Raw genomic sequence first — 24596 nt, 5'->3', positions numbered from 1 at the left:
ATCCAGAACCTAATCTCAGTTTACTCAATTTACTCTCCCAACCTCCTCTCCTGTGATTGATTTAAGCCTGGAGTGCCCTTGCTTTCTGGTGGAATTCAACTAAAGTTTTTCTGGTTGCTTGCTCTGGAGTCAGGAAATCAAGTGTAAATGCCTTTTAATCCTAGCAGTCTGGGCAGGGCAGGACCTGACCAATTGGGAGGTATTCTGACAGAAGTTTCCATCTAGAGCCATAACTTATTAGTTAGGCACTTGGTACATTATCTAAGTCTCAATGTTTCAATTATCACCTCAATCATCTATAAATCATGAGGATAGTGTTACCCACAGTTTCTACCTCATGACATGGTCTATAGTTAAGTGCTCAATAAATTTTAAGCTTCTTTTTCTCTACTATCATATTTTCTTCTCCCATGCTTCTTTCCATGGTGTTTAATACTACAGAAAGTCATTTTAATGATACAGGTATTGTAATGCCATTATTTTAATGACATAGCTATTAATATTTGACTGCATCTTGTAATTTTACAACCATATACTGCCCTTGTGGCAAGACAGAGATGTTAAATAATGTATTTAAAGCATTATAAAAGCACTTCACACTTCTCACATGATCCATTGCTTCTTGAATTCTGTACTTTGTGCATGAATCAAAGCCAAGTTAAAGTCTCTGTAATGTATATAGAAAATTTTTTATTTCATTACTCTAAATTAGGCAAAAGGTCTTTTATACTTTGAATGTCATCATCAAATTAAGATATAGAAAGACTGAAAAACAACCAGGTTTTGTAGGCATGGAAACATGGGGCCTCTTCTCATTTTTATCATGGTACCCCTATGAAAACATGATGCTTTCATACAATATTTTGCTCAAACTGAAAAAGAGCAAAGCATTTTGCAAACAAAACATCACAGCATTTGATGTTAATTTACAATAAAAATTTAGACAGAAGCTTACATCTCTGAAGGTTTCAATATATTAGGAAAAAAAAGGATAGAAATAACCCACAATGTTCCAAATTCCTGCTTTCTATAAATTTGAAGTAGGAAATGACTACAAAAGATGGGCAGCTTGGGGGGAGTGGGGTTCAGAGTCCCTGGGTCCAGATTGGAAAGCATCATGCCTGAGAAGATTTTCAAAGGGTTCAAAAAGAGTTCTATGCATGTGATTTGTATCACATGAAGATGATACTTTGCAAAAAGTTCAGGCAAAGTAAAAAATGTGCTGAGCTACATAGTTTAAATAATGCTCTTTTTGCCCAAACAGTTATACAATGCTGCATAGAAAAAATTAATAAAATATAACAAGCTATCTTGTAGAATTTTAAATGAGTTAAAAATTTTAAAACCTTTGTCTCATTTTCTATTTTTGAAGATAATGAAAACACCACAAAGGCGTATTATAAAGCATCACTTTAGTAATATGATACTTTTTTTTAAGAGAAAAGACTTTGGAATGAATGGTTAAAATTCATATACCATATCTTCACTAAAGTTTCTAAACACTTTAGTCTCAGTAAATTTAATCACATCTATTTTTTACTATTACTGTTTAAAAAAGTGTTTACAAAAGTAATTAAGCATAACTAATTTTGTCACAAAAAACAATAACTTTACTGTACACTACTGCACTGTAGAACATATACATCATACCACAATTCTGTACCTAAGAAATCTATTGGCATGGTACAAAAATTGTCTGCAGCATCCCTTGGGCAAACATTAATACCCACATTCAATTTACATTTTCATAGCTATTTGAGATTATACCATTTTATTTGTTTTTGTGTATGAAATTCCCAAACTTTTGCATAAATCCTCGAAACTTGTTTTCATTGGGTTGATATGCTTGATAAACACCAGCATTATAATTAAGCATTGGGCTGCACCTGCCATAACTGTTGCTCATAGATGAGGATTTCCTTTCTGGGTGGTTTATGCTGGTATTTGGAATGTGGCTTGTTGGCTGAGTAGAGCTCTCAATCTTACAAAATGGCTCAAAACGACTGTAAACACGCTGGTTTGTTGAATGAGATCTTAGCAGCTCACTAGGCTTTGGCTTTGGAGGAGAGGCTGGTCTTCTTTCAAGAGCAATGACTCTATGAGTCTCCTTTGAATCTCGGTATTGAATCTGCTCAGTGTTAAATCTTGGGGTGGAGGCGTCTCCTCCCTTCTCGAAGAACTTTCTTTCAGCTGGCCTTGGAGAAGGAATTATTTTATTATTTTCCTCTGATGAAGAATTGGCACCCTGAGATGGGCTAACTGTTGTTATATCTTCCTTACTCTTGTGGAGACTACCTTGGGAGTTTGATGAAGAAGAACGCTTTCTTCTAGGAGACGAATCGACTTTGGTTTCTGACTTCTTTGGTTTTTGATTCTCTTCCCCCTCAGAAACTAATGTGTCAGAGCTACTACAAATTCTATAGAATGCAGATGATTTATTTTTGGGTAGATTTTCTTTCTTTTCTGGAGTAAGGCTAAGGAAGGATCTTAACTTCTGAGATCCCTTTTTCAAAAAACTTGGAGACCCCTTCGCATCTCTTTTTGAAGTGAGTTCTTTGTTGGGTTCCTCTTTATTCACATCAAGTAAGGCAGCAATGGAAATGGACTTGGTGGCAGTGCCACCTGGAGGGACCCTCTGGATCATATTCTCCTCCTCCTCCTCTATGTTTTGGGTCACATTGTGCATACTTTTAGAACTTTTCAGCAAATCCTCTTTGGGTTTTTCTGGTTGTCTAACTTGATTCCTTGTAAGTGTACTATATACATAATTCTTACTATTCCCATGATCTAAGTTGGATTTTGAGTGGTCAAAGGATGGAAAACTTCGTCTTTTAAGCAGATTCTCATGTTGATTCTTGAGCTTTTCTGTCTGCTTATTTATACCCAACACTGCATGCGAATAGTTGCTTGCTTCTGTATGGCTCCTTGCAGTTTGGTGTAAAACTGCTGACTGGTGTTCGGGAACCTGCAAGGTGTGTGTTTTTGGTGTCTCTGACTGTATCATAATCTTGGGGCTTGATTCGGGCAGAGGTTTTTGTGTCAAATGCTGTGCATCTGTAGGGGTATTTGGGACCTTTTTAGATGTGTCACTTCCCTGGGAACCAGTGATAGTTGAATTTGAGGAGTCAGTTGTACAACTGTTGACTTCTTGCTGCTCAGGTAAAGTTGGTTTAAATACAAAAGAGGAACGAAGGCGAGAATGTGTATACAGGGCACTGGCTTTCAGATTCTCAGGACTCTCATAGCCTTCAAATCGATCCCCTAAAGCTGAACCGTTCGAATCCAGTGCAGCTTCTGAGTTATCGTTTAAGTAGGACTCAATCCTCCAGTTGCGTAGGAATGACTTTGTAGTGTGCTCAAGGGTTGGCATTCGTTGCTGCAAAAAGCGAATGTGATTGTCTGTCCCATTAAAAGACCTGCGCACGTTTGAATTCCTTTCGGGGAGATTTGTTGTTTTTCTCTGGGCAAGCTGGTCAGCAAAACTCTGGGCAGGTGTGCTGAGAAGCCCTGTGTAGCCCCCTCGTGATGAGGACGTCACACTGACACTATCTGAAGGCCTTTTCCAACTACCAGGAGGGTTGTTGGTTCGATTCAGAGCCCTGTTAAGCAGCAGGTATGGTACTGTTTCTGGCTGTTCCCCAGCATAACTATGCCTTTTCCAGTTTTCATTTTTCTGACTGGGTTGAAACTGACGCACTGTATTTGGACCATTAAAGTTCGGAACAAAATGAGGTTTGTATCCATGATTTCTTATGCTGTATTTGTCATGCTCGTTGAGGGGATATATCCCTCTGCCTTTGAAGTAACTAGAATCTAGGATATGAATTTTGTCTTGTCTACTAAAAAGGTTTCTTTGGCTGGAAATGGAAGCTAAGGAGGAAACTGAGCGCTGGTATGTGCCATTCTCCCACAGTGCTTTGCCTTGCTTTGCCCTTGCCAACTCTTCCTGAGCAAATGGACTGGGGACACAGGACCTGGCATAGAGAGTTCTAAATTCTTCATCGAAGGACTCAACAAGTTGGCCTGTGATTATTTGAACCATGCTGAGGTGAGCTTTCTCAAATGACCACATATAGCTGAAAGAAAAGAAAGGAAATTTTAATTGTGCTAAGTTAAAAGACTAATGATAATCAATGGTCCCACTAAAAATGGATCATTTAATAGTGACAAAACTGTGTTTGTCCTAGCTATATTGATTTTCAATATTTTTAATGATCACATGAACATAATGCATATCTGCATATGCATAATGAATAGCTGCATATTCATGTACAGCAGACTCTTGAGTTACAATTGGCCTGATATGCAAACAACTTGGGTTAGGACTGGAATTTTAATCTTAACTTAGGAACAAAGTCTTGAGTTATGACCAGAATGTTGGCTGCTAGTGCTTCCATGTAGTCTCAGGTATGGATTTAAAGAGCTCTGGAAAGAACATTACAACATCCTTTCCTGCGTAGGGTTGAGAAATCCTGGGCCAATGTCTCTCTAAGGACACTGAGATCTGCCTGTGTACTGGAGAAAGACTTTGAAGGCTATGTAGAGGAGCCTGAGCCTTCAGCTGACCAACCTGAGTTACAATCAGTCCTCGGGAATGAATTCAGTTCATAAGTCAAGGATCCACTCTATTAGGTAACAAAGCAATTCAAGTTCTGGCTTTCTGTCTGCTTGGTTTCTTACACTACTTGTCAGAAGCCTGAAGAAATGCTTGCTGTGCATTTTACATTTGCATCTGCCACAAATTTATGGAGTAACAAATTAATGATACTATATTTCACATATATGATCCTGAAATTGTGCAGAAAAGTCAATATTTGAGGAAGAGTTCAGAGTCTGGCTTCTGTAGAGCTGTAGCCACATAAATGTGGACCTTTCTTTCCTTGTATCCAAAATAAAGACATGGATAGCATAATAGCTACAATCGCTGAGAGTTCTGACATATGGTAATGCAAGGCAGGTCTGTGGGGATAGATGTATTTTAAGAGTTTCAGTGCATTCAGACTGTTATTTGTAAGGTTTACACAGTAAGTATAGCTTAGATTGCAGGGAGCTGTAAGTAGAATTCATGGGCAGCTGCCTCAATAAATAATGGGCAGACTTTACTGTACTCAGGAGACACAGGGCTGCTAACTGTAGTCTTCATAAACCCACTCAAAATGCCAATCAGGATCTTTCAACAAAATATAATTTCTGGGAAATTAAAGTTTGTAATGAGAACACAATACTTTATGGAATTTTTATTTCTTTTCCTAAAGTTTAGAGGTGACTTTGAAACTTCATATATAATTTTAAATATGATATTGAAAAGCCTAAATTATAGAATATAAAGAGACACTGAGCCAGAAAAATTAAATTTCAAAGATGGTGTTCGTCAAGATATATGACACAAAATATAAGAAAAATGAGAGAGATACTCTACATCCAAGGATCTTACTGTTCATATTGGGGAAACAACACAGACAAAAGTAAATATTTTTTAAATGTACAGAGAAATCATTTCAAATACATACAATGTCATGAACTGCAATGTACAACTTAAGAATCTTGTTATTCTGATAATGTTCAAATGTCTGTTATGCTTTTTGAATGCCTGGTATGAGAAGATCTTCACTAGAGCTCTTTATGTGACCCACTGAAACAGCTTGAAGGAAATGGCACAAGCATGACTAAGTAATTTTCAACCCAGCCGAAGATATAAACACAAAATCTTAGAACATCAAATAATTGAATAACTATTTAGTTTTCAAGTATGTGGAAATCCTGAGAGAAACAAGGAGCTTAGCAAAATTGGGAGAGTGGCTATATATTCAATAGTTGCAACATAAAAGCCATAGGAAGACAATTTGTGTGGAAGAAGAAACATGGAAAGGGAAAGGAAGCAATGATAATCATCTTTTGGTCAAACAGAGAAAACAGATTGTATTAGCTGAAGCAAAGATCTGGACTAGGGATTTGTGACCTAGTGGGGGAAATCTTGGAAGCAAAGCAGAAAGTTTGATTCTTTAGGATGTTTCCCCAAATTTGAGCAAATTATAATAAAAAGATGTTAGAAGAATTATTTTTTTCTAGTAGTAATTTTTAGTTTTAGTATAGACTTGAAAGAAAAAGAATTGAGTTTCCTACTTATATTATAACCATAGGAAATAAAACCATGTTAGGAAATTAAAATAACCTTCAGATGTTGAATTTAGGAAACTGAGAAGATATGGATGCAGGTGAATGTGTGGAAATTGGAAAAGAATAGTTGCTTCCTTTGATAAATCCAAATATTGCAAAAAAATTTCAGGTGACAGTAAGCCATCCAATTGGATATATTCAACAAACAAATCTGAGAATCTGTGTACATGAGACATGCTGCAGGATCTGGGGATAGACGCCTGGTTCCTGTCATCCTATGTGATTTGTTATCATCCACATGCCATCAGATCTGTATTATCAGTGCTGACCTCTCCCACATCTCTAGAATTAAGGGCCAATCTCCACTTGTAATTTTAATGGCTCTCACATACTTAATATTGTGATACCTTAGTTGTCAAACTCAATTCATTCCAAATTTGTGTTCAAACACTGAAAAATTCAAGAACTGAACATATTTTTCCCATAAGAAATAATAGAAAACCAAATAATTGGTTGTGAGGTCCCCAAATTACACTTATAAATTCATTTTCCGGGAAATCTGTTAAATTTTGCAGTGATTTCCTTCTTTAACTCTATTGTGGTTCTCACAGCTTTCCTCCTAGCTTTACTGCTGATATCATTAACTTGTTTGGAACCATAGTTACCATATTTTATGCGAATAAAGTATGAAGAAAAAGCACAATGACTAACGTTTTGAGGCACTAACAGAGTACTGTATCTTGTGTGGGCGGGAACAGAGCTTGACTGAGGTGTTGCCCCTTTGTGTCCACCAGGAGACATGAAGCATGACTCACTCTTGGCCTATACTGGTTTTGGCAAGTCCGATTTTTAGTTGGGCTATGGAGCAAAGTTACAAACACTGAGCAGAATTTTTCCAGCTTCGCTCTTCACATAGTGGAAAGTTCACGCTTGGAGCCGTTGGACAACCAAGGTATCACTGGACGTCCAATCCATACATATTCATCCAGTACCTCTTCCCCTACCTGCTTCCTCCCTAGTTTTATTTAAGTCAGTGGCTCACCCATCTTCTTAAGTGAGCACTACAAAAACAAAAGGTGAGTTTTCTATGCTTGCTTTCCCTAAACCAGCGGGAATAAATAGTTCCCACTGATTCTGACTCCAAAACCTCTTACAGATCTCCACCATCCTGCTGCTAATCTGAAGTATTGTCAGCTAACTCAACCTTTAGCTTCCTTATTGTTTATTTTTCACTTATCCCAGTAACAGAAATGATCTTTTCAAAATATAAATCAATTCATACTCCTACATAGAATTTTCCCTTTTATTTAAAATAAAATTTGAGCTCCTTACCCAGCCTAAGACCATGGCTCCCCAACTGATCTTCTGTTCAGGCAAGATCTCTCCTTGCCTAAGCTTCCCTTATGGCACCGCCTTTCTGTTCCCCAGATGTTGGCCCCAGGGTCTTTGTGGTCACTGTTCTTGATAAAATATTTCCATCCCTTCTGTGAGTCCCTGACTGATTTCCTGTTATGGATTTATGACCACTCTATTCAAAGTGCCCATCTGATCATGCTTTATCATGTTCCCCTGATCTAATGCCTTCACTACACCTCATGACTACCAGATATTTTATGTGCTTTGCTAATTATCTTTGCTAGTCATTTTCTCCTATGCCCTGTAAAATAAAAAGAAATTGTCTCAGTTCTGGGACTTTGTATAGACTGTGAGGTCTGTATGCCCAGGGGCTAAGACTGGGCATAATGTACATACTCAAAAATATTTGTTATGCACAAATAAATGATAAAACAAATTGTTACTTTCGCATCAAAGAAGATTAAAAGCCAGAAATGTTTATGTCAGGGGAAAGTTTCAAAGGTTTAAAAATATAAATCTAGGTTATTATGCATACTTACTTTTGTTTCTTTCTAAATATACTACTAAACAGACCAGAAAGGGAAAAGCAAAGCAGAAGGTAAAAAATTCAACACATTTTTAGGAGAGAGAAATTGAATGAAAAGTTGTGCTTGACTCAGAGAAGGTTGTACAAGTGGAGTGTGGATGAGAATAAAGCATTTGGCCCAATACACAATTTATGGATTCCATATTGGAGGCATGGGTACTATAGATGGTGGGTTATCCTGCTTTGGTTTGACAATGTCCTCCAGAATTTATGTGTGGGAAACTTAATCCCCAAAATCCAGTGTGAATGGTTTTCGGAGGCAGGGCCTTTGGAAGATAATTAGGATTCGATGAGGTCCTGAGGGTGAGACCCTGGTGATGCAATTACTGGTTTCTGAAAGGAAGAGACCTGAACTATCAAGATTTACCTCATGTGATGCCTGCCTTACATAGTCCTGGCATTCGGCAGAAAATTTCCACCATCAGGAAGTCTCTCACCAGAGAGCTCCCTGACCTTAGACTGCACAGCATCAGGAATACAAAAAATAAACATTTGTTCCTTATTAATTACCCAGTTTGTGGAATTCAGTCACAGAAACATAAAATAGACTAGAACACTTATATTAAAGCTATAAAAACAGAGAAACAGGGCCGGGGATTTAGCTCAGTGGTGCTGCCACCTGCCTTGCAAGCACAAGGTCCTGAGTCTGATCCCTGGTATAAATAAATAAATAAACAAACAAACAAACAAACCAGAGAAATGGAGATGATGTGACAGTCCCCATGTAGACTGGTGGGATCTCCAGGTTCCCTGTTGTCACTCTCCCAGCCTGCACTCCTTCCTGACCCACTCAGGAAAGGGAAGGTTGGTTTCAGCAAAAACCACCAGAAGTTCTTAACACAGGAACTTTAAACTGCACAATGCTGGGATAAAGCCACAGCTAAAAATAGTGCCCTTCCCCGCTCTGCTCCTAGAACACCTGTATTCAAGATTATGTCACCTTCAAAATCTGTCCCCTTCTACTAACCTCTCTGAGAAAAAGAGAACACTCAGGAAACACTGAACAGCCTCAGACAAAAAAAGCTACTTATATCGACCTCCGAGGACCCATTTATAAAATTACCAGGATCCTAGCTAACTACTCTATGGAAAGCTAAGCAGTTGGTAAGCATTTCACACCCAATTTCTAATCAGCTTTCTAGTCCTTCATTCTGAAATATCAACACATAGCAAAGGATCAATAGACGTGAAAGCCCAAAAGCTTAGATGCAAAACAGAGGGGAAAAAAACTAGAAGTCACCTAAAGATACAGAAAAAATACACAGTATAAGAACACTTACTTTAAAACACAAACATAAGGTGAGTAAGATGGCAGACTAAGAAACTACAAGTTCTACTTTCTCTATGAGTAGACAAAGTTAACAACATAAGAGCAGGAAGGCCCCTGTAACACTCTAGAGACCAACGAGAAGCCACAGCACTCTGGCCATTGTAAATGCAGGATAAGAGTCCAACAAAGAAGTGAGAGAACTTGGGTTTCTACTATAGATATCCATATTCCTCCAGAGGATGAAGCAAACATGAAAAACACCCATGCCCCACACAGCGGGTCTCCTCCTTAGGATGAAAACAGAACTGTGGACCACACAGCCAACATTCTTTTTTGTCTAAGGGGGTTTGCAAGAAGCTGGCTGCCAACTTGCATGGGCAGGATTGGCAGCTCCAGAGATTGGAACCTGCTCAAAACAGAGGGAAGCACATGGCAGAGCTGCAGGTACGTGGGATTACACCAAGGGGCAGGGTCTCCACAGTATTTGAGAGGTTCTAGCATCCAAAGCTGATTGGTAAAGGTCTTTCTCTGAGTCTCTGAAGACTGGGAGGGGTGACTGCCTTTTAAAATGCCCAAATACTAGGAAAATATTATAAGATATATGAAGAAACAAGGAAACTCAGTCCAAAGAAACAAAATCAAATTCTAGAAATTGAACTTAGTGAAACAAATCTATGAAATTAGTTGATGACATAATAGCCTCAAGCTTTCTAAATCTGAAGGAAGGAACTGACATACAAATGCAGGAAACTCAAGAAATTTTAACTCTAATAAATCCACAGAGAACAACACTAAGACACATCATAATCAGTTTGTCTAAAGTCAAAAAGAAAATCTTGAAATTGTTAAGAAAAGAGCAACCTGTCACTAACAGGGGAGCCTGCATGAGGTCATTAATGTCTTTTTCAACAAAATGTTTGCAGAGTAGAAGGGAGCAGGAGAGACACAGTGAAAGAGCTGGGAGAAAAACACTGAAAACCAATACATACCCAGAAATCTGCCTTTGGAAACTGAAGGAAGATTAAGATGTTCTGAGATAAACAAAAGCTGAGGAAGTTCATTACTAGTAGACCTCCATAAGAAATGCTTAAAGAGTCCTTTAAGTTGAAATGTAAGGATAGTAGACAGCAACACAAAGCCATATGAAAATATAAGGATCTCCAGCTCACATGAATATGTTGACAAATACAGTAACCTGTATTTCTGCAATCCTATCTTATAGAATTTGAAGGGTAAAAACATAAAAAGTAATATATTTGTGATATCAATAAAAATTGGAAGTAAAGTTGTGACAGAATGTAATTGTCACATATCAATTTTCGATTTAAAATAGAATGCCAAAGGGCAGTGTGTATGGCTGAGAGAAAGCATGCTTCCTTGCCTATTATGCTTGAGGCCCTGGGTTCAATCCCTAGGACTGCAAATTAGAAAGAAAGGAGGAAAGAAAAAAGAAAGTGAGAAAGAAGTTTAAGATGCCATATTTAGTCTCAGTACTAAACAAAAAAAAAAATTGATAGAAAACACAAAAGAAGAAATGAGAAAGGAATCAGAACAGCTCACTATAAAAATCAATGAAACACAAAGGCAGGAAGAAGGAAAGTAAAGGAGGGACAAAGAACTCTTAAGATATGCAGAAAACAACAAAACGCTACATTAAGTCCTTCCCAATTGGTACTTACTTCAAAGGTAGGTGGATTAAACCCCAAATCAAAAAACTGCATGGATTAAATGAATTACAAAATCAGAAACCAACTACATGCTTTGTTCAACAGACTCACATCTGATTTAAAGACACACATTAAGGCTGAAAGCAAAATGATAGAAAAAGATGTATGGTGCCATGTAAGTACCAAAAGAGAGCAAAAAGGATTCTTTCTTACAAAGAAGAAACAAACAGATATTAGTACAAAACTTTCTTTTTAATGAATTAAGAGAAGCTAATAATTTAAATGAAATAAATTAACATATATTAAGATATTTGTGAAATAATGAAATACGTAATTTGAGGAGCCACCTAAAAACTTCCTATTTCTCTATCTTCCATTGTGCATACATATACTTTAAGTTTCTCATATGAGAGAAACCATGTGATATTTTTGTCAATCTTATACTCTGAGTAATAACTTTAAAGATAATGATACACAGTGTATTAACTATTGTCATTCTAGTACTATTTTGGTATGAAATTGTTTTATTTTTTTCATAAAATGAAAAAAAATGAGTAGAAAATGGAAGACATCAGAACAATGTGAAGAAGATTTGCAGCATGCAAATTATCTTTTTAGATTATAAGTAGAAAAAGAAAACTGGAAAACGCACATATACTTATATTTAACTCAATAACAAATTTTAAACAACCGATGGGTCAAAGAAGAAGTCACAAGGAAATGAGAGAGTATATATTTGAAACAGATGGAAACAACACATTAAAATGTACGGGAACCAGGGAGAGCATCACCAAGAGGGATGGGAGAGCTGTAGATGTGTACATCAAAAACAGCAGAAAGATTTAAAATAAACAACCTAACTTCACACCACAACAAACTAGATAAAGCAAAAAACTAATAGGAAAAAAAGAGAAGTCTCAGAAACTTCAAGAAGGAAACAAAGAGTTACACAAAAAGAATGAGGACAATAACTATTGATACTTATTTGCAGCGACTTTGATTATAAGGCAACACCTTCTACATTTGGAGGAAAAATAAATGATTTGGCTTAAATTTCATCTCAAGGTAAGCTATAAAATAGAATTATAAGTTTTGTTCTGAAAATGTACTTGAGTAAACTTGGGGAAAAGAAAATACATGGAAACCAAAACAAGAAAAAAAAATGGGATTTAAAAAATGAGGAATATGGGATATATGAGAAGCCTAGCTGAGATTCTAGTTTAGTTCAGATTGGACATTACCGGTTGTTTTCAATAACTGAGCATTTGGAAAAGTTATTCATATGCTACAAAATCTGTGTGATCACCAGAAAGAAAGCAATAGATAAATAGAAAACATGGCCAATGATAACAAAATAGCTATTATTAAATTTGTTATAAAAATGAAACATCATAAATCATTCCAAGGCTCATAAATGATCAATGTTGACACAGTTAAAATAATATAAGTCTGAACTTCTAAGTACAAAGAGGTGATAATACTATGTTGGAAGATGGATGACATGAAAGGAAAGTGGATCTTGATGGGCAGAACGTATAATTCCTCAATTACCTTTATGAAAAGCCAAGAGACAATAATGACTGAAATTGATAAATTGAGCAAGAACAGCATAATCACTTCATTTAAGGTAATGGAATAAGGATCAGAAGAACTAGCTGAAAGAACTGACTAGGAGCCACATGTGGTGGTGCACACCTGTAATCCCAGCTACTAGGAGGCTGAGGCAGGAGGATTTGTTTTGGAGTTCCAGTGGGCTTTTATTGAGATAAATTAACAAAAATCAAGATTTCTCCAACCATCTTTTTCTGAACCTTATATAACTCAGCAGTCTCTGGTCCACATACACGTACATACAACATAACACATTCCAACAAAAACAGAGCCCCACTGGAACGAACACTTGCCAATTAACAGAAAGTCAATTTTCTCTTTTCCTAAATGTTTTCAAAATTTTGAGTTCCCACTGTTCACTTCGCAGTGTCACTGGTTCCTTGTGGCTAGGGACCCTGGAATTTTCTCCCATTTTTAATGAACAAAAATTACATTTTTTAAAGTTTGTTTTGTTTCAAAAAAAAAAGGAAAGTAACTTTGTTTTTGCTGGGCACCCCTCCCAACAACCACTGGTTAAAATACAGGAGCCTGTATCTTAACAACCCAGCCCTACCCCGCCCTTGCCCTGCCCAGCATCAGCTGCTCCAGAATTTAAATACACTTCTGTTAGAATCTGTCAGCTATGGAGGGGCAGAGTCCAGGTGCCAGGCTAGCTCCCTCTGACCTCATGAACTCTGACAACCTTTGGACATTTAACTCTTTACCCTAAAGATGAGTTTTAGGATCAGAGAAGAGTTTAGATTTTCCTCTGGAGTTAAAAAAAAAACAAAACACCATCAAAAAAAAAAACCCTTTAGAAATATAAAGTACAAGGTCACGAAAGTCCACCTAAGTTCACCAAAAAGCTGACTTATTTCAGCTCTTATGAGGTCAATAATTTTGCCTGATAAAGCTATTTGGCAAGAAAATGATTCCACAGTAACAATTTTAAAGATATGTAAGACAATTGAAAAAAAGCACAGCAAATTAAAATAACATGGCTTAATTCCCAAGAACTTATCTCATCATTTTGTTACTCATCTACTAGGTCAGGAGTGTGGCTAAAGGCAGTTTCTGATGAGGTTATGAGCTTCCAAAGTGTTTCTAAATCCTTAGTACAGACACCCTCCCCTTTTGGGGGCACAGTGCCCTCCCTCCAACCCTTTATTAAGAAAAAAATTAAATCAAGTGATCAGAATGAGATGTTTTGATTTCAACAATCTACACTCAAAGCTTTGTGCTGAGTTATCTTGTTCTAACCCAATATGATGGCATCAAACACAAAGCAAGTGACAAGGGAAAGATGGTCCCATCTTATTCTGAAAACAAATACTGATAACCACCCACCCCACTCCAACATTTTTGGGCCAACCCGATGTTTACGGATGCTGGGACCAACTTGAAAATAATTCCAAAATATATTTAGGTTTTCCTCTTTCTTACTTCTTCTAAGAACAATCTTTTCAGATAAACTTATTCTACTCTAAAGTGAAAGGCAATAGTTTCTTTCACCTTCAGAACATGAGCTGGATGTAATTATAATACAGGGACTAGTTCTCATCTAAATAAACCACTGGAAAAAAAATATATAACCATTACTTAGAAACAAATCCAATACAATTTCTAATAGTAACAATTCTCCTTATTTTGAGGGATTAAAAAAACAAAAAAGCCCAGGGATTTAGCTCAGTGGTTCTGGTGCTGAGGCAGGAGGATTTTGATTTTGAGACAAACCTAGGCAACATTAGGAGACTTCATCTAAAAGAAAAGCAATTGAATAACTGCAAAGAATGGCTATGGACACAGCATAAGAGCTACTGTTTTGAACTGCAAATCATACAGTAATGTTTAATTTTTTAAATATCCAAATATTTCCTGGGGTAAAAAAATTATCCACCTCCCTAAAACACCACACTGTCAAAAAGCTGTAGTGTGGTTTTGAATTCACATATTCAACAGTGGATTTAAAACTTCTGCATTCCTATCAATGGTTTAAAAAGCAAAGGGTGTATATAAGTAGATTGGTTGTAGCATGAATCTCAAATGTGATAACCTTCATGTCTGATAAAAACAAATGCTAACAGAGGACAACTTAAAAAGTCTTTAGAAAGTAACTTTTATAGAGATTCAAAAAAATAAAACCTTTAAAATTCTTTCTCAGTTCAATCTGTGGGAAAAGCTTGACTAGTTATTTTTCAGATTTTCATAAATAATTTCAAATAAGGATATCAAATAAGACACATATACACACTGATTAAAAAGTATTTAAGAGTCTCCTCTCATCAGTTTCAGCACAGTATTATGGCAAAACTCCTGCTGTGTTTTCTTAATAAAACTCCCTTCACCCTCATGACAAGGGAGCCATCACACAATGTGTGACAAAGGGAGGGCAGAGTGAATTCAAATGCCAAGGACATGCAAGGACTGTGAATTAAAGGAGATGTTTTCAATCTGCCCAGGAGGAAACCAGTGGGAATACTAGAACATAAGGGATGAAGACTGTTTCTATTTTTAAATAGTTTTGAACCCAGGACCTTAGGCATACTAGGCAAGCACTCTACCACTGAGCCATATCCTCCGGTCCAAGGATGTTTTCATAAAAAGAAAACATGTTTTAACCAACATGGTTCATAACTTTTTCAACGTAGCAGTAGAAAAAATGTATGATAATTAGGAAAAAGAATGAGAATAGCAGACAACTCTCTGAGTCACTTTTCCAACACTGACAAAAATACTCAAAACCTGCGAATCTGAGGGGGAGAGGTTTATCTTGGCTCACAGTTTCAGTCCTTGGGCGGCTGACTCTAAAACACAAACAGCAAGGTGGAAGGGCCTGGGTGCAGAAAGCTGCTCCCTCCATGGCAGTCAGAAAGCAGAGAGTGAAGGAAGGAGCCAGGGACGAAAACAGAACCTTCCAGATCACGCCCCAGCCCAGTGCCCTGCCTCTTTTATCCAGGCCCTACCTCCTACAGCACACTCAGCTGCTGAACTCAGGAGTGCACTGATCCACTGAGGAGCACAGCACCCCGTGATCCATTCACCTTCCAAAAGCCCCACTCTAAACACCTAAGCCTCTGGGGGACATTCTACATTGAAGCCATAAAACAATCTATTTTGAAGAAGTATATTTAAAATGAACTTGAAACAACAGAGTTGTTATAATCTGTGCTCCTAAGAACTCCATGTTCACCTGCAATTCTGGCTCTGCTTTATAATATAGATAGAAAGAATTTTTGTTTTATTTTTGGTCACTGCAGTTGTTTGTTTGTTTTTCTCCATGTCAATCTAAAGTAGTTCAGCAACAGTCAGGACAAAACTTGGCAACTTGTAACACCTACTGGTAGCAAAACAAAGCTGAGGGGAATACTATTGAAAATAACCTTGAGTCAAGTTAAATAACAAAAATAGAAAGCATTGATTATGAATGAAGAAACATCATTCTATGTCAAATAAACTCAACTTTAATTAAATTTCCAATGAAAAGTTCTCAAAATCTACTCTGATCAAATACATATACAGATACTAAGACTTTAAAAGGACTCATTAATTGCAAGCACTAGCTGTAATTCCTCCTAACAAAGTTTCACTAGGAATACTAAACAGTTAAAAAAAAAAAAAAAAGGGTTCCTGAGCTTAAATGAGACATAGGAGAAGACAAGAGTTAAAACAATGTCCTAGCTTAATAGCTAATGTTCAGGGTTCCCAATGCATTCACTCGTATGCTCCTTACAACAACGACATGAGGTAAGTTCTATGGTTAGCCTCATTTTAGAGCTGAACAATAAAAAAACAAAAGTACAACTGAATTAACGCCATGCCTTCCAATATGTGACACTTCTCAGAGTTAAGGAGTCACTGCCCACCCACACAGCATCTCTCAGGGAGTCCTCCTTGCCCTGGTGACTGAGTGCTTCAGTGGTGTTTGCTGACATTTTCACCTGCTGATTTCTACAGCTTCACTGTCTACCTCCCTCAGGGCTGACTCTAGGTTTGCCAGGATGATTAGGCAATGTCTATACTCTGTACCACACTCACCTGCACTGGGCTGCAGTTTTTGGTTTGATTAGATTCTGAATAATGAAATAAGAAAAATCCATTTGACAGGCTCTTCAAAGTGGAAGGCAGCTTCTGTTTTGATAAGCAGTTGTTATCAGTTCCGTACTACTTACTGTTTTCTTAGAGGAAAAACCCACTGTTGGTGTTGGTGTTGGTGTTGGTGTTGGTGGGGCACCTTAGCTGTGAGTCAGCCACTTGTGCTCTGGATGAATGTGAAGCTCAAGAAGTTATGTGATTTGCCCAAAATATTAATGTTCTTCAGAGGCAGAGCCATAACTAAAACCTAAGTCTCCAAGCTTCATGCAAGGATTCCTTTCTTGTTTTCAAGATAGAGCTAAGCCAAGTATTAAAATCTAAAACTAATAAATTATTTAAGTGGCTGATAATGCTGAACACAAACCCAGTGTTCTTACCTGTAAGAACCGTACATGACTTTCTGGCAGTCAACTAACAAAAATTTCTGTTCCATTTTTCCATGGAATTTTGCTCCCGTTTTTGAAAGATAATCTTGGCCTTTCACTGTCCGCATTCGAATGTTCTAAAATTATATGTACATATAAAGTAAAAATTATGGCTGGAAAGGAGATATTTTCAAAAGTAAAATGCATATCAATATAAAACCTTACTATCCAAAATATTAACCTGAGGTGAACTTTTAAGACACATGAAAATTAATGGAAAGAAAATTTCAAAAGTTATCCTCAAAACTCAGTATTAAAGAAAAATAATCACCTGAACAATATATTTTAATATATCTAAAACAGGAAACAATACTTTACATTTACACAGAATGCTTCATAAATCCCTTAGGATCCTACTATGAGAAAACTTTATAGACTGTAGGACCACGATGACCAAAGAGATAAAATTAAAATCAGTCTTCCTTTCAAAAGTGAAACAACTGACGTCTACACCAAATGATTCTGCCAAACAACACCTGCTGAATCCAAGAATCACTTCGAATCAGTGGGTTCAAGGCTATAGATGGCTGGGTAGCAAAATTAACTCAGAAATGTACAAGATGAAAGTGCATATTTCATTCACATTCTGAAAAGGACAAGGGGGCCCTTCTGTGATCAATTATTTTATCACTGTACATATACATATTTTCCCTTTTCCTTTTGGAATATTCTATCTTAATATACCTTAAATTTGACTATGATGAAAATGGTACACAAAAATACTTGAGAAAAAAAGAGAATTCCTACCCTGAGACGCTGAATTTGACAACCTTGTTTTTCAGTCATGTTGAGAAAGTGATTAAAATTGAACTCATCGAGCAAAATATACACAGATATCCCTCGAGTTGATGCCTCCACTATTTCTTTGAAAATGTCCACATCTGTAAATACATCCATCACTAAGGCAATGACCTGTGAAAGATAAGAATGAGAAACAATTAGGATACTTAACAGAGATAGATGAAGAAATTTCTTAGTTTTGAAAAATGCCAAACAAAATACAGAACAAATACATATGTATAAATGTATATACAAATAAGAAAACATATTAAAGCTAAGGAAAATATAGAGTGAATGCTTAAATAAAAAGTCACTACAATAAAAGGTATATTGCCATTAATCTCCTTTAAAATAGTCCTCAGAAAGTCAGGACCTTGAAAACATTATGAGGTGTCCTTATCCACCTTTTTCACATTTGCCACTGTGTGACTTTTGGCTCTTCCACAAAGTCAAAATGACCATTAGAGTTATAAAGGTTTTTGAATTTGATTGAGGGTGCTCTGGCAGCCAGGACAGTGCAACTGAAGACATTCACAAAAGAGGACTTCCACACTGCTTCAGAAATGGGTGAGAAGGATGGCATAAGTGTGTTTGAAGAGAGGGGGAATATTTTAGGGGGACTAATGGCAACATGTCCTTTGTTATAATAATTTTTTAAAACTTCAAACATCCCTCCTATTTTTTTATCACACTCATGTGTAGATTTCTACCAGTAGTAATTTTCATATTAATGCTGACTTAAAGGAAATCTGGATTTCAGTAGGATTTGGGGCAAAGGGCGAACCAAGGTACAGAATGCAAGGTTGTCTGATGGGTAGACATGGGAGCCAGTGTGGGAATCAGTTTAATAATCTTTCTTGGGGGATACCTCCAGGGAAAAGTAGGATTTCTAGAACTAGAGATTTTTTGGGTTTTAATTTTCATTAGTCCGTGTTTGCAGTACATGACTGCATTCTTTGTGTGGAGCTGGAACATGCACACAACACATCTCTATTCTTTTTTCATTTCTTTCCCTCCCCTTTCTCCCCCTGCCCTTTATCTCTTGATCCCCCTCCCACTTGAGAAAGACCTCCCTATTTCCTATTATCTTTTATTTTGCTCTTTATTTATATTTTGGGTTTCTCACGCAAAGAGAAAAAGCACGTTATATTTACACTTGTGTGTCTGAATTATTGCACTTAACATTATGGTCTCAAGATGCATCCATTTTCTTACAAATGACTCAAGTTTATCCTTCTTTATGTCAAAGTGAGAAAAAAAATACCAGCTATTTGTTGGGCAGAGGGCTAAAGTCTACACTATATAAAGAACTCAAATAATTAGAGACCCATACAAAAGACCCAATAGCAAAACTGGGCAAGTGAAATAAAAAGACACTTCTCACAAGAAGTGTAAATGGCCAATAAATACATGAAAAAGTGCTCAACACCTCTGGGCATTAGAAAAATGCAAGTTGAAACAACACTGAGATTCCCTCTTACTCCTGAAAGAATGGCCATCATCAAGAAATCAAATAATAACAAATGCTGGAGAGGCTGCAGGGGAAAAGGAGCCCTTCTACACACTTGGTGGGATTGTAACCTAGTACAACCACAATGGAGATCACTATGAAGATTCCCAAAAATCTAAATCTAGAAATTCCTTTTGACCCGGCTATTTTTCTTCTAGGTGTCTTCCCCAAAGACCTAGAAATAGTTTTTTTAAAGATTATAACTTAACTGACTGATCAACTACTCTATGTATCACACATACCACTTAAAATATGACAGACAAGAAAACAAAAGCCCTGGCCTTGTCATGTATACTTTCTCCAAGCAAAGAACAGGACATAAAAGTTATGAGTAAATTATGTGATAAGTTATAAGATGAAAAGGCATTTTGGGGGAAAAACCAAGTAGTACAAGGGAGACCGGGTTCATGGAGAGTGAGAAGGAAGAATGTTGGGTGCATAGGAGGGTCTCCTTAGTACAGCAACTGAAATCATCCACAGGGACATCACGGGGAAGACTGTGCCAGGCAGGGGAACCAGGGCTCTGCTAGGGCACAGTCAGGAAACAGGGAAGGGGGAAAGATCATGCCCCAACGGCAGGCCAGGGACTGCAGTGCTTCTTTCTAAGTAAAATGACAACTTATTAGAGGGCTATAAGTTGCAGTGATAACATGATCTGACTATGTGTGAAAAGGATGGCACAGGCTACTGCATTAAGAACAAATTTTAGGAGTAAGTGCAAGGGTGGGAACAGGGAGGCCACTTGGAACAGACTACCAGCGCAGCTGAGCTGTAGGAGGAAGGGGCAGCTGGGATTGGGATGTAGCCCGAGTGAAGAAAAGCAATGGGTAGATAAAGCTGTCTCTGGGCCAGGGGGACGTGTGGAGGGATTGAATGTGAATGTCACTGACCTGAACCGCAGAGTCCACATTAGGTGCAATCAATTTTAGGTACAACAGAAAGAAGGGAAGTTGAGGGCCTGAATATTCAGGTAGAATGCTGAGTAGAGATAACTGGGTATCAGTGACACAGCCATGGCAAGTTCAGCAAAGGAGACGGAGTTAATACAAACAGGAGGACTTTCTGAGGGCTGTGCAGGCAGTGTACAAAGGAAGAGGGTGATGCTCCCCTGCAAAGCCACGGGGAGGTTAGTGAAGAAGTAAGAGCAGAGACGTTGCAGAGGGCACTTAAGAGAGTGGCACAACAGATACTGGATATATCAGGTGGCACACACCTGTAATCCACCACTCTGGGAGACTGAGGCAGGAGGATACCTAATTCAAGCCCAGCCTAGGTACTTTGGTGACTTAGTGAGACTCTGTGACAAAATAACAAATAAATAAACAAGTAAATAAATAAAAAGGGCTGGGGATGCAGCTCAATGTGAAGGCTCTGGGTTCAATTACCAGTACTGAAATTTTAAAGAAATGCCAAAAAATACAGATATATACAACTGGTTTGTGTACTTTGGCTACAATGGGAAGCAAAGAAATAGAACAATAGCTGCAGGTAAAATTGGGTGAAACTCAGTTGTACTTTAGTTTTAAGGAGAGAGAAATAGCAGTACTTTATGTCTTCATGCTATTAAAATAAAATGGAGTCTAATGATGAAGAGAAGGTGGGAGGGGAGCAACATCTTTGTGTAGGCAATAAGAGGTAGAACCTAGTGCAAAAGTAAAACAATTATAGTACCAGGAGTAAGGATCAGCAAAGGATCACCTATAACAGGAAGCTGGAAGGCTACATATAAATATTTATGATAGTAGGTCAAGGGATTTAGCTCAGAGGTTCCATTGCCTACCTTGCAAGTGCAAGGACCCGAGTTCGATCCCTGGTACCAAAAATAAATAAATAAATAAATAAATAAATAAATAAAGTAGTATACATACATACACACACACACACACACACACACACACACATATATATATATATAAATATGGTAGTATATATAACTATATATATTAGTCGCTGGTGGAAGAGCAGATGTGCAGTGCTGCTGTGGATGCTGAGTCTTCTGTGTCCCGTGACTATTCACTGTTACATCAAATATGCTACAGTCTTCAAATCACATCAGCAAGTACCAATTTAATGCATTTGCTACCCACTAATGAGTGGTGTGGTGATATATGGACATTAAGATAAAGGAAAGAAAACAACTATAAATTTATTTTACAAAATTACTTCTAGAAATACATGCATAGTATAATCTAGCAGTAATTTTTAAACTAGAGGACGTCATTTTTAACTAGAAAGGATAATTACTTTACAACACAGTATTCCTTAGTCTGTATATCTAAGATTCCCTAATATAAATTAATAATTTTTAATTTACCAGTCTCATGTAACAAATTACTTTAAACTTTGAAAAGGAACCAAAAAAAAAAAAAAAGAAAAAAACCACACCAGGTAAACAAAGGGTTTTGTTTGCAAAAACCAACAGAAGTCACTCAGCCAGTGGATGAGTCTGTCACACTAAAGGTTGAACAAACAACAGTCTCCCTTGCTTGAGATGATATAAGAAATCATGATCCAGGAGAATAGACTGCATCTCCAACACGCTTATCTGATGTCTGCTGAGTCCGGCTGCTTCTCGGCCCTTCTGTTTTCTTGCACGCTCACTGAATGTGCTGGAAAGTTACACGCTGTAGTAGGAGTGACAGCAAGTTTCAGCAGTGCCATGAAGGGCAAAATAAACTGTAGCTCTTTCTTATGGTGGATTACATTAAGGGAGAAGAGTAATAATTAGAAATGATGTGTGCCAGACCTGATCTGAGACAATTTCAGGCCCAGCTAGTTATTTAAATCACATTCTGCCTTAGAAATCAACACAATGACAATATATAATCAAAGAAAAAGTATGGATCTGATTAGGATAAAGCTTTCAAAAAGCACATCAACTGATTTTATGTCAATATAGAAACCATTTAAATGGTATTCATTAAACTACAATGATTTTATATACTACTTGTTTTTCTCTTTCTACACTATTTTATTCTTACATTAAAAATTTTAAGTTAATAAATAAGTGAATTCACCAGAAATATCAGACTTAGAAAAATTTTAGAAAGATATCTTTGAGATTTAGATGGATCATTTTTGAGATCTGAATGAAACTTCACATCTTAGTAGTTTCAGAGACCCTGGCTCAAGCATATTGGTTTTCACTTTTCTTTCTCACTGTACAATGCTAAATGTTCGTAAAGTGGTCCAGAAACTGCAGCTCACACTGAGTTAAAATAATATCATTACTGGTAATTAATATTGATAATTTCACATGCATAACACAATTTAAGGCCACTCAGGAAGTAACATAATCAGGTGTTAAGTAACACACTATAACAGTAAACTCAGAGAAAAAAATGTATGTACGTGGTTGTTGTGAATAGTTAGAATAGTTAGTTGTTATGAATAGTTATACAGTAGAAAGAAACAGACAAGAAGGCTTCAAGGATAAACCTTAAATAATGAATAAAGATTTATTTAGCTATTTAAGCTGAAAGAGTAGAATGGACAGTAATATTTTACAAATGTTTACTGAAACATCCTAAATATAAACACAAAGATCATTAAGCTTATGAGCATGAAATAAATGTAGCTAAAAATAATTTATTTGTATTGTGAAGGATCTGGAAAATCTGATACATGTTTGATTAGCTCTGGAGAGCAATATAAATCCCAAAAAACAGAGTATCAGATCAAAACAGTGACTTGGGAAAATGCATGATATAATATGCATACTGAAAATAAGCTAATTCTGCTGAATCATATAACCAAAGATGGTGAAGGATCCTTTATGACTACTGCAATGTTCATATTTATAAGTATGGTGACATACAAAAAATATGGTAGAAACTAGTGATAACAAAGGTAAAAAAGAAATGAAGCTTCATGGATTTGGTAGAAAAATATTCATTATAACGTTGATGCTGAAAACTTGCATCTCCATAGAAATATGCTGCATTACCTTCAATGCTTTATTTTTTAATCTTACATTGCTTTTCTCTTCGTGATCTATTAAGATATAAAGCTATTAGCAATATGTTTTTGTCTGACCTAGATACTTAATGAAATGTAGTTGTACCTTGGGTTAATGTTCTGGAGTTCTATAACTGTCACGATCGCCCTCAAAATGGAGTATTATACCTTTTGTGCTTCATTTGAAGGGATACAGACTTCCTTGGTAATTGTCTGAATAAAGACAGGAGGATTTACTTTTTTAACAGAAGAAAAATGAATAGGGAGTTCAAATTTTTTAAAAAAGGTTAATGAAATCCTATAATAACTGTATTTGTAAGAAAAACTGAATGCAACTGAAAAACTTTTAAGAATAGCATAATAGAAATAAGGAGACATGATCACTTAAGGGATATATATCTCAAAGACAATAAAAACCTGTCAAAAATAATGTGCTAAATGGATTTAAAAAAACAAAATGTGGCTACGAAGAGTAAGTGTCTTTGGCCCTAACACTCCTGAAACCTAAGTAGGTTGTAACTATGAATCAATAAGTTTGTCTGGCTATAAATTAAGAGATCTTGGGGAAGTCACTGAAAAGGCTCTGTGTATAATAAATCAATTAAACCAGAGAACAACTTGCATGGACCTGGTTGTAAATTCCATTTGCAATATCTTTTCATTCACTATTCATTATGATGACTAAAATAATAAGACTAGATAGAGATTTCAAGCTCTATCATAAACATGTATTAGAGAACTTTATTTTTATACATAATAAACATGAGAACTAAGTCACTTCAGGCATCCTAGGAGTTTATTTCTTAAAATATGTATCACTATGGACATACAAGCAAGTCTGGATACTTAAAATCCAAATTATTTAGAACCCATAAATAACTATATTTCACTATTCTTCAATAACAGGATCACAAGGTACATTGTATATAGGTCTCAAAAACCTGATCAACCACCTCTTGAAAAATGGGGAAAATGGGGGAAAAAAATCTCAGATACTATAACAGAAGACAACAGAAACTGTAAAGAGAAGTGCTTGGGCTATTTCATAGCAATAGCACTAATTTACAGGACTAATAGAAGGGGTGATCAAAATTGTTTAAATTATAAAAAGTTCTGACAGTAAAAGACATATTACCACTAATCTCCCTCAAAACATTACCCCTTACTTTAAAAGCACTTATCCCATCCTTCTTGCCACTCTCTGAAGCAATTCTGGAAGTCCTTTCTCATGAGCATCTTTAGCAGA

At 36.7% G+C, this 24596-nt stretch overlaps 1 protein-coding gene across 4 annotated transcripts in view; it reads right to left on the bottom strand.

Annotated features, from left to right (window-relative positions):
• Nucleotides 1-670: 670 nt before the first annotated feature.
• Nucleotides 671-24596, bottom strand: part of Sack1b (scaffolding CK1 anchoring protein B) — a 75190-nt gene continuing 51264 nt past the window's right edge. For 3 of the 4 annotated variants that reach the window (XM_021247615.2, XM_087196002.1, XM_087196003.1), the window contains 3 exons: nt 17851-18015; nt 17056-17180; nt 1571-4076 (listed from right to left, as the gene is read on the bottom strand). In XM_021247615.2, coding sequence (XP_021103274.2) covers nt 1772-4076; nt 17056-17180; nt 17851-18015 — 2595 coding nt within the window. In that variant the 3' untranslated portion in view covers nt 1571-1771. Of the gene's footprint in view, nt 4077-17055; nt 17181-17850; nt 18016-24596 lie in introns of all 4 variants that reach the window. The other variant, XM_004868827.3, reaches the window with a different exon arrangement.

This window comes from Heterocephalus glaber, unplaced genomic scaffold (assembly GCF_053883595.1).
Source record: "Heterocephalus glaber isolate CG9 unplaced genomic scaffold, H.glaber_assembly_v1.0 deba00001610, whole genome shotgun sequence".
NCBI classification, from domain to species: Eukaryota; Metazoa; Chordata; class Mammalia; order Rodentia; family Bathyergidae; genus Heterocephalus; species Heterocephalus glaber.
This window is presented reverse-complemented; position numbering and strand designations above follow the sequence as displayed.